The sequence below is a fragment of the Poeciliopsis prolifica genome, unplaced genomic scaffold (genome assembly GCF_027474105.1).
Source record: "Poeciliopsis prolifica strain line A6 unplaced genomic scaffold, Auburn_PproV2 SCAFFOLD071, whole genome shotgun sequence".
Classification (NCBI taxonomy): domain Eukaryota; kingdom Metazoa; phylum Chordata; class Actinopteri; order Cyprinodontiformes; family Poeciliidae; genus Poeciliopsis; species Poeciliopsis prolifica.
This window is the reverse complement of record NW_026562446.1, coordinates 963,430-977,811: the sequence shown is the minus strand read 5'-3', so window position 1 is coordinate 977,811 and position 14,382 is coordinate 963,430. Positions and strand designations below refer to the sequence as shown.

The 14,382-nt window shown below is 41.0% G+C and overlaps 1 protein-coding gene across 1 annotated transcript in view; it reads left to right on the top strand.

The window, feature by feature from the left end:
• The window catches only part of LOC129351995 (very low-density lipoprotein receptor-like), a 100,724-nt gene extending 88,532 nt beyond the window's left edge, over positions 1–12,192 (top strand). Inside the window, exons 7-8 of the mRNA XM_055020831.1 lie at positions 11,858–12,027; positions 12,157–12,192. Of these exons, the coding sequence (XP_054876806.1) occupies positions 11,858–12,027; positions 12,157–12,192 (206 nt within the window). The remainder of the gene's footprint in view (positions 1–11,857; positions 12,028–12,156) is intronic.
• Positions 12,193–14,382: the final 2,190 nt, after the last annotated feature.

Sequence of the window (14,382 nt, the reverse complement as noted above, 5' to 3'; positions counted from 1 at the left end):
TCAACTAGCTAACCAGAACCAGCATTAATTAGCTAGCTAACCAGATCAAGCATTAATCAACTAGCTAACCAGAACCTGCATTATTCAACTAGCTAACCAGAACCAGCGTTACTTAGCTAGTTAACCAGAACCAGCTTTAATCATCTAGCTAACCAATACCTGCATTTATCATCTAGCTAACCAGAACCAGCGTTAATCAGCTAGCTAACCAGAACCTGCATTATGCAGCTAGCTAACCAGATCAAGCATTAATCAACTAGCTAACCAGAATCTGCATTATTTAGCTAGGTAACCAGAACCTTTATTACGCAGCTAGCTAACCAGAACCAGCGTTAATCAGCTAGCTAACCAGAACCAGCATTAATTAGCTAGCTAACCAGATCAAGCATTAATCAACTAGCTAACCAGAACCAGCATTACTTAGCTAGTTAACCAGAACCAGCGTTAATCAACTAGCTAACCAGAGCCAGCTTAATCATCTAGCTAACCAATACCTGCATTTATCATCTAGCTATCCATAATCTGCATTATTCTGCTATCTAACCAGTGTTAATCATTAGCTGCTCTCAGGAAGTTTTGATTCATTAACTTTGGATCATAGATTTTGGTTCAAGCTGCATTTTTACTTTGAATGAATGTTTCCCTGTTTTACTGGACATTATTTGATCTAATAATGTTGTGAGATTATTGGCTCATGTATAATTTATGCTACAGAGAACTTTACTGTTCATGTTGTTGAACTGGTTGCAGGTTTTTCTCTTCTTTTGACTCAGTAGCTGCTGTTTTGTGCCTGCAAGTTTGTTGCATGTTTACATTAATGAGGTGAATTTATAAGCAGATCCATTTTTAATTTTGCTACATCACATAGTATCATTTTTAACTAAGATGAAAAATAATCAGCGGATCCAGGCGATCAGCAAAGATGGGCCTCATGGTGATCGGTATTGGAATCGGCAGCAATAAACCGGATCTTTTCCTCTCCACCAAAGGCCTTTCTAAAAAGTCCGTATTGACTTTGGCTGGTATCAAAGCCAGTCGGTTTCTGCTGCTGTTAATATTGATACGCACCCTGCTCCTTTCTCTGACCGTGAAATAATCCCGTTAAGCCTTTGGCTCTGGACGCCCGGCATTCCTAGAGCCGTCTGTTGGAAGAGGAACAACAGTCTTCTCTCATATGAGGATGTTACTGAAAGCATCAGATCCCTGATTAAATCCCGCTGGGAGGAAAAGCCTGGAGACAAAACTCCTTTAGTCCTTTTTGGGAACTGTTCAAATATGACAGAGGAAAATCCAGCAGATCCTTCAGCAGGAACCTTGCAGACAAGAGAAGGCAAGAGGAAGAAAGTCTTTGCTCTCAGACAGCTTCTTTATCCAGGATCAGCCATGATGACCTTCATGAGGATGACCTTTCTCTCCTTAGTGAAGGTCAAACTAAACTGGATGAAATATAGAAACAGAAGCTGGAGGCGCGTTTGTCAGGTCTGGAGCCAGATGGTTGGAGGAAGGGGAGCAGTGTTCTTCCTACTGTTTTGGTTTAGAACAATCTAAACTTCATGAGACTTTAGACTCACTTAAAGTTCATGACAAGATTGTATCAGACCATAAAACTCTTGGTTCATTTGGTTCCAGTTCCTACAACAACCTCTACTCCTCTGAAGACTCCCATGAAAAAGCTTCTTTTCTGATTGACTCCATGAAACATTGTGAAGTTGATCTGAGAACAACATGTGTGATGCTAACCTCACGCTACAGGAAGTAGAAGAGGATATTTGAAGCCTTAAAACAACCAATCAGCAGGTAGTGATGGGCTGTCAAGTAGCTTTATGAGAAATGTGTCAAAGATGTGAGTCTCTTTATTCTCAGGCTCTTTCAGAAAGTATTGATGGTGGAGAATTGCCTCCTACTTTAACACAAGGCCTTATTACTCTGATCCCAAAGGCTGGCAAAGACAAGTTACCCATTGACAACTGGAGACCTATTTGCTGACTGAACAATGACTGGAAAGTTTGGATTTGGCCAGAAGAATGAAACAAACCCTCAGTTCTATTATTGATGAATCTCAATCAGGCTTCATGTCCCACAGACACAAACAACCTGAGGCTTGTGCTGGATCTACTGGACCCTTCAGAACCAATCAATGATAACAGCTTGATTTGCTTGTTGGACTTTTATAAGGCTTCTGACTCTCTAGAGGACGGCTTTACGTATGGGAGCTTAGAAACATTTGCTTTCAGGCCATATTTCATATCCAGCCTCTTTACAAGAAGGTAACTGCTGTGTTAAACTGGTTCCTGTCCCAGATTCCCAGTATCCAGAGGAGAGAGACTGGGCCGCCCAGTTTCCCCTATTTATTCCTGATGGCAGCCCAACTTCTTGCAACATTTATTCTGGGAAACAAAATGCGCCGCATCCCAGTTGCTGATGGAGAAATGTGTATCAGTCCAGTTGCTGATGACACGACTCTGTTTCTGAGAGATGCCGACCAAATTCCTGTTATCCGTCTCATCCAAACTTTCTCTGATGCTTCAGGCCTCAAACTCCATTTAAACTCATGTGAATCGCTTCCCATGTCATCCTGTCGCCAATCCATCTTTACAACATTCCTGCTGCTGAAACACAAGTTTCTCATCTTGCTGTAATTATCACAAAAGATGCCAAAGAAAGACGCCAGCTTGACCTTTGACCCTACAGCCGATGAAAGCAACAAGAAATGAAAGCAGTGGCTTCAAGAGATTCATGTTTAAGAGGAAGAAAACTGTGATCTAAAGCTGCAGGAAGATCCAGACTAACTTGTGCTGCACTAGCATTAAATGTCCATATCAGTAAAACTATTGATCAAATGCTCCACAGAAGACCCAAAGATGGTGTCCAATCTTTGGACAGTGCCAAAGACAGTTAGACTCTCTGCTAGATGAGGCTGCATCACATAACAAAAGGTTCAGGCTGTGGCTGCAGCAGGGGATGAATGGAGCCTCTGGACATCTTTGCTGTATTAAAGCTTCAGCAGCCTTGTTTATTGCCCTCATATTAGAGCCATTATGGTAACTTTGCCCTCTACAATCAGCCAAATCCAAGCCCAAACTCTCCAGTACCCTGTTAGTGTGAGGCCTTTCCCAGTTGAGTCCTTCACAGCAGTGAAACCCACAAAAGACTCTGCAATAGAGACTTTTTTCTTCCCATCTGTATCAATATATGGAATGATGACTGAGGCCTGCTCTTGCTTTGAAATATTCCAGTTCCACTGCAAAGTCCTTGGAGGCTTTGGTCTGGGCAGATATTTAGCCCAAACACTCTGATATTGAATCCAGCAGTTCATTCTGAGCAGCATGTCAGATATCCAGGGTTTGTTTGGAGTTTGCAGCCTTTCTAACATGTTCTGCCAGTGTGACATCAGATCGTGCTCTGAGCTCCAGGATTCACAGAAAAGCTCCAGTTTTAGGATTTCCTAGCTGACAATTTTCCCCCTTAGTGGTGAGTTTCTCTCTGCCAGGAAGAGGATGCAGTCAATAACTGGAGCCAACACATTTCTCCAGTTGCTTTTCCAGCTGCTGGTTCTCTGCAGTTCACTATCAATAGTCTTACCGAGGCGTAAGCCACATTTCTTTCCACATCAGAGAAGCGTTTATGTGACAACTACTGGTTTCTTGGGGCTTCAGTGTTTTTGAAAGACATGGCCAGTTATTATTCCCTCCACAAGCCACGTGGCAGGAACTTTAGCTTCTCCAAAGAGCTTTCATGCAAAACAATAGACTTTGTTAGTATTTCTGGAATACAGTAACCAATCTCCTTCAACTTTCTCTCCATTAGACAGTAAACCAAACCAGTAAGCTTTGGGAAAACACCTGTTACTCTCCTCTGGTCTTGGATTTGGGCCATCAGAACCATTTTCAGCCATGATGCCTAAATGTTCCCGTTTTGTGTGGTAAAGGCCATTAGATGGATCTTGTGAATAAAGCCTCGTCTCAACCCTCTCTGCAGCTCTGCTCCTCTCTCTCCATCATCTGCATAGAAACATTTCAAGATCAACATTTTTCTTCTCTTTCCTTTCTAAATGGGTTACATGTATTTGTAAAAATGATTGTTGGAGAATAATTGATCAAAAATAAATGCTGCATCCTGTAAGATATTAAAATGTATTACCTAAACAGATATTATTGTCCTCAGCTTTATTTGAGCACAAAAACATGCACCAGCAGTGACATTGTAGGAACACGACTGATGATGATGATCAGCCCTTATCAATATGTTTTATTATTTTCTTCATACATTCTGCTGCAGGTGAATCTGTGGCTGTTATTTTGAAGATGCTATTGAATTGGTTGCATCTGTGTCTCTGCTGAAGGTGCAGGAACATGATGAGGTGCAGCTTGTGAAGATGTGTGTAATGGGGCTGGATGTATGTTTGGCATATGTGCAGGAATGTGGCTGGCAGATCTAGTGCTAATTTAAAAAACCTAATTCTCTGTCCTGTTTGACTGCTGTTCTCATTGTGAAATGAGGAATGATGGTAAAGGGACAGGGACATTGTTTGACAAGGACAACATGGTAAACAATGGTACAAGTGGTACCATTGTTTATGGTACTATTGGGAGAACTGTTGGGACTGGACTGCTCCACTGTTGTGTACCAAATTAGCATCCACAGACAAGTTATTAATTGGACACATGTTTTATTTTTTCTCCAAGTTTGATACAAGTTAATAGTAGCATAGTATAAAGTAGATGATGAGGAAGCTGACTCTTCAACATTTTCCTTGGATATCCCTTTCCTCGCCATCAGCATAATAAGCAGAAGATTCCTCAGTTCAACTCACCCACATTGTGCTCAGTTAAATTTGTTGAATTGAGTTTAGTAATCTCTGCAGGATCATGTGAAGCATCTGTTGGAAGAAATAGAGAAATGATTTGTAAAAATACAAGGGATACCTCAATAAAGGAGAAGATTAATTCAACGTCTCTGACACACCTGAGTTGCCAACCGTTTTATTTTCCCATTTGTCAGGATTTCTAACCACACAGTATTTTTGCCATGAAATCTAATTTGTGCAAATAAATTCACATTTTTCAAATTCTGCAACTATTTTACTACTTTTTACGTAAATAGACAGACAGACAAGGACATAATCAACTAAATCAGTGAACAAACTGCTGAGAAGTGAGAAAGACTATTGGCTTTGTGAAGAAATTAGAAAACATGTTTCTGTTGCTGGTTTCAGAGTTAGCTGAAATTGTCCACACACAATTAGCTACTGGAAACATCTTTGTGATTTTGCCCCTTAATTTGTTCACACAGTTTGTCCAATCGTATCCCTTCTAAACTTTAATCAGTGCTTTCAATGCTTTTGATGCATTCTTGTCATTCTGTGATATAAAATCAACAAGCTACAGAAACGCATTATTCTGTGGCCTTTAGGAATCTACAATTGTGCATCATATGCATTCAGAAGCTCAGTTCTGTTTTTACTCAGGAAGTTATGAAAAGTGAAAGAAGCACATCTTTCTCTCTGAACATTTTCCTGCATGTTCTGTGTTTGTGGCTGAACTAAAAACAACCCCAACCTGTCGCATAAGCAAGTGCAAATTATTGATGGGCAGATTTGCATTTGCATGAATTTAGTGCCATCTGCTTTCTGCTCTGATTTGGATTATTTTGCTTTACCAAATCACAGATTAGTCGTCATTGACGACTCAAACATGAATGAAGACAATCTTCCTTAATCTGAACAAACATTTTATGTCGACCACTAAACCTTTTAAATGACCATGGCAACATCACTGACCAGTTAGATTCATATTGTCTCCCACCTGCCAACAACCTTTGAGTATCTTTGACAAAAAGTGAAAAAACAGGTTAGCAATGTTTTAAAGACAGACTTTTATCAACTTTGTGACTTCATGTGCTGCTATTTTCAGTTTGACTTTGTGAATTAAAACCAGACCCAATCAGTTTATATTTCAAAGACTCCATGCCTGATGGTCGGTACATGTCATGCTCTTTCTTGCATGTTATTCTTGCATGATTTCTTAGTCTTGTGCTGAGTGTGGAATACATGTGGATATGAACAAGAATATGCCAGAGCTAAAGTCCACTCTATAAAACTTTGGCAGAGTGAGCCATCCCACAAAGGGCTTTTATTTCTGCTTCAGTGGCTCTGAAGGATTTTGTCAAAGAGGGATATTTGAAAGACAAAAAGACACGGCCAGAAATAAAACACCTGCTGCTACGTTTGAAAAAGGTGCAAGGACTGAGATCTGTGGACAACTTCAGGAGCCTTTGAAACAAGAAACTACCTTTCACAAGCACCAAGTAAATCAATTTGTTCATTGGTTCTATCAGCTCACAATTGCCGTCCGAAAAGGCAGTTATCAAAGAGAACATCACATGTCAAGTCTTTTGTGTTTTGAGACCCACGAGAAAGCAGAAAAAAAAGAGAACAGATCAATGTGGGGAATTATTGACTTTGACTGCCGGTCCTATTGGACCTTGGTGTTTTGTTCAGCTAAATTGTCCAGGTGGAGGGCGATGGTGAACCTGACAGCCTTGTGCCACCATGTTTTAAACCAAACTGAAGTCGTGTGCCTTACAAAGGATTACTTATCCTTGAACTGTTTGTAATAATTTGTCTCATTACAGCAGCAAATGGATGTTACATTATCTACAACACAAACAATGTATAATTTCAAAGTGGAAGAAGATAGTTCTATGGTTTTTCATGTTTTCTTAAGAAAAAGATCAATTTAAATATGCTGTAGTTTGATTCCTCCAAATAAAATGATTTTTAGATGTCAGAAAGCAGTCGACTGATGTACTCAGATGTTTGTTAGAGAACAAACCTCAGACAACATCCCTAGACATGCAGTCAAAACTACTCATTTACTTAAACCATGTCCTGATTTAGAATGAGAGACAAAATCCAAACCTCAATTCAGCATCTCTTAAAAGATTTGTAAATCGATCCTCACAGACAGTCTCCATTCACACTGGATGAGTTTGTTTTTTCTGTTTTGTCAAGAAGAATGGCAACAATGTTGCCTATCAGATGTGCAAAGGTGGTAAAAACAAAACCTGAAAGACTTGCAGCTTTACCTGATGCAGGAGACACGTTGACTCACACAAAAGCATTTTACTTTCTTTTGTAAAGTATTTAAAACCATCAATCGCTTCATTGACTTCACAAAGGATCTGGACCTTGTGGTGGTCTGTTCCTTAACATCTCAATGAAATACAATGAATCTTGTGGTGTATTTATTTGATTCAGTGTTGTATAGTAACAAAGTAAAAATACTTCACTACTTTACTTTAGCATATTTTGGAGTACATCATACTTTCCTCGAGTATGAAAATTTTTGATAACTTTCCCTTTTTCTTGCTGTTCTCTATGTTTTCAGTGTGTTTTCTGGTTTGGTCACATGATCTGCAGACTGACAGTGACATGGTTTGATTTAACTTGCGGACCCACATGCAGTAACCACACACTGGATAGAAAGGTAAGTGATTTATTTACAACAGGACAAATAAAATTCAGTCCTCTGGACTTCGATATGCGGCGAGGGTCGCTCGACCAGGTTGGCCTGAAACGAGAGCTGAATTATAATGGGTTCAGAATGCGAGTTCGGAGGAGGAATCAGGAGCTGGCTTACATTGGTGCGGATTTTCCAGAGCTTAGGGGTGAGGCGTCAGGATCCGGCGTGAGGGTGTGCAACGGTGCCGGAGGGAGTGCGAGGAGTTAGCTCGGGTGGTTGGAACAGGATGGAGTCAGTGGAAACGGCGGAGCAGGCAGGCAATCTCAGGAGCTTCTTGAAACGAGAACACAAAAAGTCCTGGAAACGAACAGGATACGGAGAGTAAGTAACTTCGAGTTACACAACAAGGTTCAAGAAACAAGTTTTCAACAGGTGAGGCCAGAGTGACTACCGGTAGCGTTAACCATCTAGGGATGACTGGAGGATTCTGCCGCTCCTTTATTCCAGCACGCTGATGAGGCAAATCAGCGTCACCTGCGCTGGCTCCACAGGCTCCTCACGAAGATCCTCGCTGAAAGAAGATGTAACACTCCCACTCACACTCTCACGCACACGCTCTCACAACCGGAATCCTGACAGACAGACTTTTAATAAAACTTTCAATGGCGGCTAAAGCAGCAGGTCAATAGTGGTGGAACCAAAACCAGCTCTGTCTCAACTGTTTGCTGAAAGAACATGGAAGATGGTGAGGAATGTTTTAATAGAGCCTCCATCCTCATGTTTCATCAGTTTGAACCTCTGGGCTGATTAAGGCCTTATTGATCCTCTGGTCACTAAGAACATCGATTAGGCCTCATTTAGTCTGCAGACTTCCTGGCTCATCCATTCGCTCTCACCGTGTTCGAGGTTCGTTTGGCCTTCAGCTTTCGTTCATTTAGACTTACTGAAGAAATGCTGCTGCTTTTTAATAAAGTTTATTTGTTTAGCACATTTCAGCAAATTCAAAATGTTTCATAAAACATAACAGTCAAATACAAAGTTTTAAGCAATAAAATGTTTACAGAATTATTTCTAATTGTACAAAAAGGATTTAGTCAAATAAAAATCTGTAAAAAAAAATATTACCATTGATCAGAATAATTGATTACTGAAATGATCAGTATGTAAAAGTCGGCCATGTTTGGTTCTGTTGGCAGGATCGGGTTTTCTGGACGGACGGTGAAAACAAAGCCATCTTCGGCGCCAACAAGTTCTCTGGTTCTGATGTCGTCACGCTCGCCAGCAACCTGAACGACCCTCAGGACGTCATCGTCTACCATGAGCTGATCCAGCTGGCTGGTGAGGGGTCAAAGGTCACCCAGTTTAACCCAGAACTGGTGTGGAACAAGTTCTCCAGCTTGATTTGGGCTTCAGTTACTCAGTGATTTATTCATGTTTTGTTTTTCTGCAGGTACCAACTGGTGCACAGAGAAAAGTGAAAATGGCGGCTGCAGCTTCTTGTGTCTTCCTGCTCCACAGATCAACAAACATTCCCCCAAGTACAGCTGCGTGTGTCCTGCAGGCCAGGAGCTGGCAGCAGACGGCCAGCGCTGCAGACCCGGTGAGCTCTGCACAGAAATGCAAACACTGATTCTGCTGCTGCTGCAGCTTTTCAACATCAACCTCTTTCCACTGCTGAAGTCTTTTTGTTTTCAATATAGTAAGAACCACTCGCCTGTTTTTAAGGCTTCTAGAGGAGAAAAGGAAGCGGCGTCTTGAATTTTAAGTTGTGGGTAAATGTCTGCAGTGGTCCAGTTTGCAGCGGCTCCAGGATTGTTTGCAACAATTAGCGGTTGCAGGAGTGAAGGCAGAGCAGCGGCGCTGGCCTTTCCCTCCTGCTGGACGACCGGTTGCTTAGAGACTCGCTTTGTTTTTCCCTGCGGCTTCGCTCCTTTCACAGATTAGCCTTTTCAAACCCAACAGAAACCTGACAGCTGAATCCGCAGCACTAATTGGACTCTGGTTCCAGCCGGGACTCGCGGATCGCTGGACCGTCTTCATGACGGCGCTCAGAACAAACTGCAGGAAACGCTGAGAATCTGTGGAGGATTAAGAGTTTTAACTGGGAGTATAAAACATGCTGAGGTTGTCGGTTCAAAAAACCCAACAGAACAGGGGGAATCCATATCTTTCAGATATCAAACCTTAAAAACTAAATTTTATCACCCAGCTCGACTGCATCCTTGATCTTCTGAGTTTGCTTCCATTTTTCTTTATTGTTCACGCCGTTACAGATCAGTGGAGGTTTTTCCTCCAGTTGGAGCTGAAATCATAGACGTTTCAGTTTCTCATTGCTTACAATGAGAAACTTGAAATCCCATAATGCTTTGAGTGGGGAGATTTGTTTACATTTCATGAAGAAAGCTTTTTATTTTCCTCTTCACTGAATGACTGATCAGAACCGAGAAACTCAAAGCTCCTCAGAAATGTCAGCAGCTTCTTGATATTTGTGATAATTCACAGGAATATGATCATTACTGACTGTTTTCAGAGCCTAATAATATGCTGTATGTGGCATTATCTAACAAAATGGACCCTGCAATTTGTTCTACATTAGGAATCCAGATTTGGCTGCAGAACTCAAATAGAAGTTTATGCACACAGTGTGAGGACGCCTCTGATCCTTGTGCAGTAAGACCAAAGGCTCCAGTATAGTCAATAAATTACTATAAATAACCTTCATCACAAAAAGTGACATCAGATTTTAGTTTTATTTTGTCTTTGGCAAAAGACCTCAAGCCATTTCTCCCGTTAGCACTAAACTAGCTAGCATTTGTTTCACTGTATTTACCCAGAATGCCCTACGCTGTAGTTCACTTCCTGCTTTAGGAACAATCTGTGGTTCGTTCATATGCATTCAAACTGCACCAGCCTTCACTTCAACCAAACAGGCCGATGTTTGTAGGTGGACCAGAGTTCAGTTCCACATTCACACCTCCCCACATGAACTGGCCTTTCCAGGCAAAAGGACCAGACTTCCCAGTGTGAGTCGTTTATTACAGGATGGTGAAACCATTCATGCAGATTGCAGCGACTCTCCCATCCTCTTGATTTGCATCAGATAAACCAGTTTACTCTCCAGAGATCTGGTCTACATTCAAAGAGAACTCAGAAATGGGACGACTTGAATGCTTAAGGTTTGTTGTTGCTCTTCTAGTGACAGACTCTTCCTGTGAGACGGTAGTGAAGCTGTAACGCAGCCTAAAGGTAAAACCTAATGCCGTCATCTCAGCATGCTGGGCTCTCAAATCAAGTAGCTCCAGTTTTTCTCCTCCTGGCAAAGATTTTCTGATTTAACCTTCTCTGCTTTAACTGAAACTTCTGCTGCTTTGGTCCTGATCTGAATCTAAGAGCTGAAATTAACCTGTAATTCCTCAAATCTTCTAATCCAGCTGAGATTATAAATGTTCAGTTGGACATTTCAAATGGAAACTCTTGGAAGAACTTAAATTCCTGTTTATTTTTTACTGAAGTAATTTTGATCTTAATCAGAAACATGAGGAATCCCTGTGACTTGTTGCTAAATGCTGAACAATCCCATGTGACGTTCAGTCATCACCTCTCTGCCTGCTGGAGAGTTTAAAGCTCCGACAAATTAATAGTACAGGAGCGCCATCTAGTGGTAGAAAATGGGAAATACACATGCAATATTTGGCTCAAACAAAACCACATTCTTGCCTGACGTAGTTTACAAACCTCAAAACCTGCTGGAAGATTTTTAGTTTTGCTATTGGAACCTTTTTTTACCCCCTATTCTGCATTTGTAAAGATTAATGCAGGAATTCGCTGAAGCTCGTTTTGATTGAGAGCTTTAGATTTACACCAAGCTGATATTTGGCAATATTTTCTGCTTCAGAAAATGAGCCTTATAAAAACCCTCCAAATGAAACATCCAGCAGGTTTTACTGCTGTTTGCACTGTACAATGGCTGCTGGAAAAGACTACAGGAATCTAGAAACCACTTGCTGCTTGTTTCTGCAGGAGGCTCCACTTCTACTTTTCAAAGCTATACAATTGTAACAGTGGTGAATTCTGTTTAGATTTTATTTTGGAATTGGTGGCAAGAAGTCTTAAAAACGGCTCACTGAACTAAGCAGACTTGAACATTATCCAAGATTGAGTTTTGCAGGTTTTGTGTAGACATGACCCTATCCTAAACTCTTTAAGGTTTATGGAAGTTACTGATTTTGTCGTCTCTTCCAGAAGCCAATGTGAGCACATCCGGGTGGACTCCACAGCCAGAGGCTCTGCTGCTGCCTGGGCCATCCTACCTGTCTGTAAGTGCCTCTGCCTCCTCCTCTGAGGTCAAACATGAGGTCAAATCTGTTTCCCAGCAGCCTGTGTCTCTGCTGCAGTGCTGCTGGCCATGGCCGGAGCGGGCGCCTACCTGATGTGGAGGAACTGGCAGATGAAGAACCAGAAGAGCATGAACTTTGACAACCCAGTCTACCTGAAAACCACAGAAGAAGACCTCAACATCGACATCACCCGCCACGGCGCCAACGTGGGCCACACCTACCCAGCGGTGAGTTTAATTTTTGAAATCTGATATTTGGAAATCTTCAAGTCAATATTTTGAGATGTGGTTGAAAATGCTGCCATTTCCTCAGTTACATAAAATCCCATCTTTTCCTTCCTCTGTTTCTGTTGACAGATTTCCATAGTGAGCACAGACGATGATTTATCCTGATCGATCTCAGGATTTTGGTTTTTTATTTCTTCTCCTTGCGGAAACCTCCTCCGTGTTACGATGCCAACGGTTCGCCGTAACGGCGGACCTTACAGTTCAACCACATGCCTTCAGAAGTGCATTAAGTCCTGATCTGTGGTGAAGAGGAAATGTTATTTATTATGTGAATACTTCCATGAGTTTTCCACATTCACTCCACAGTGTTGAGGAATTTTTATTCTTGCTTTTGCGACGTCGTCTTTGCCGTCTGTTCAGAGAACAGTTTGTCTTTGAGGGTCTTTCATGTCCAGCCTGGACTGAACCTCTGAAGAACAGGCGTCTTCATCAACCCGTTTCCTGGTTCCGATTCAAACCGGGTCAAAGTTCTCAGGTCTCAACGGGGAACAAGTCTGGAGACTAAAAGTATTTAATTATGAAACAGATTGTTAATATTTCTGATCATGCTTTGCTGACTGACATTAAGGTTTCTTCTGTTAATTGCATTATTATTATGCTGCTGCTGAGATCACCATGGTTGCAGCGTTTGTAAACAGTGTAAATATATTTCCTCCCTCAGAGACGTGACTGTAAATCAGGACTCTCTTCAATGCACTTTGATCAATGTTCTCTGTAAATAAGATTGTAAACACTGACTTGAATCTTTTTGCTATGGCTGGTTCCTCACCAGAGTTCAGATGTATTTAAGGAGAGCAGAGGAGGAAAAACATGAATTTGGTAAAAATTACTATTTTGTATGTTTGTGCTGTTGCTGTGAACTTTTTATAGCCTTGTACAGTGAAGGAGAATGAAATGTGTATCTGAAGGAACTGATTCATAAAGAAATTTTGAATTAAAACATCAGTGTTAAAAAATCCCTTTGAATGTTTTTAATTTGAGTGAAATGGGTCAAATACACAAGTTGCATCATGAGGGCTCTCTGGTTTACTTCCTTACCAGATCTACTTATGATTCTGAAAATATTATGCAAATTTACATTTCCAGGTCTAAAGTAAAAACTAAATATTTTCATGTTTGGAAGGAAAATTCTTGTCCATCCATCCCCTGTTGGAGTTGATGTCTGATCTGCAAAGCAATTTATACCATTTATAATGGTACAGATTGAAAAGCATTTTCTGCATTTGTTCTCTTGGGCATTTGCATCATCCTGCAATGAAATCCATACATTTAAGGTTTCCACATAATTCAGGTTCCTTAGTGGGGACAGCTACAATAAATGATCACTTTGCAGTTCTAAACATATCTACAGTTTAATGGCAGATCTGTGAGGACTAAAGGATTCCAAGCATGCAGGGTGATATCTGTCAGCACTGCTTCAGATGTGGACAAAAAGCCACATTCCTTGTTCCTGCAGGTGGATGTAGTTTAAGGAAATGGGAAGGAGTTGCTGGTCAGCAGTAACCCAGTTTACCTCCCTCACCCCACATCCAGGATCTCCCACTCTAACATTGCTTTGGTGCAGACAAACCATGAATGTTCATATGAGCCTAACTCAATTTATCCCACAGTCTGTTACCTTCAGTTTCTGCTAAAATGAGCTAAACTGACTGAACTGTTCAGTCACATATTGATGTGCCAGTGGAGCTTAATGGGAGACAGAATCAGGCAGTTTAATAAATGACTGGATGAAGAAACACTCCTTCATAGTAACATCAGGATTATCATAGATTTTATTTATTCTCATCAAAGTCCAGCAAATAAAGTTCACTGAGAGCAATATAAGCTAATATTTAACATGATGTTTATTATTCCAGCCTCAGTTTTCTGTTCTTCATGTGACTCCAATGAATCCAACTCTGATGTCGTTCACTTCACAAGTGATGAAGATTCATTTTTCTTTCACTTCCTGCTGATTTCTTTCCAAAGCTCCATTTGTTCCAGGAGGATCTTCAATGTTCTCTTTAGATGAAGGAATTCAGACTGACTCCACCCGGCTGGTGCTCCAGGTGAGCAGAAACAAACAAACCTAAAGTCATTCATGTCCTGATAAATGAAACCTTAGAACTGGTTCTGGTTCTGATCACGTTTTACTGTTGTGGTCATCCAGCTCTGAAAAATAAAAAAAATGGAGGCCACTGAGAACCTCATTGACAACCTGGTTATTCACCAAATGATTTCTGAACTTCTGAGTTAAAATATCAGTATTTTTCTAAATTAACTTGTTTTCTTTAGATTATTTGTGGTTTAAAAGCG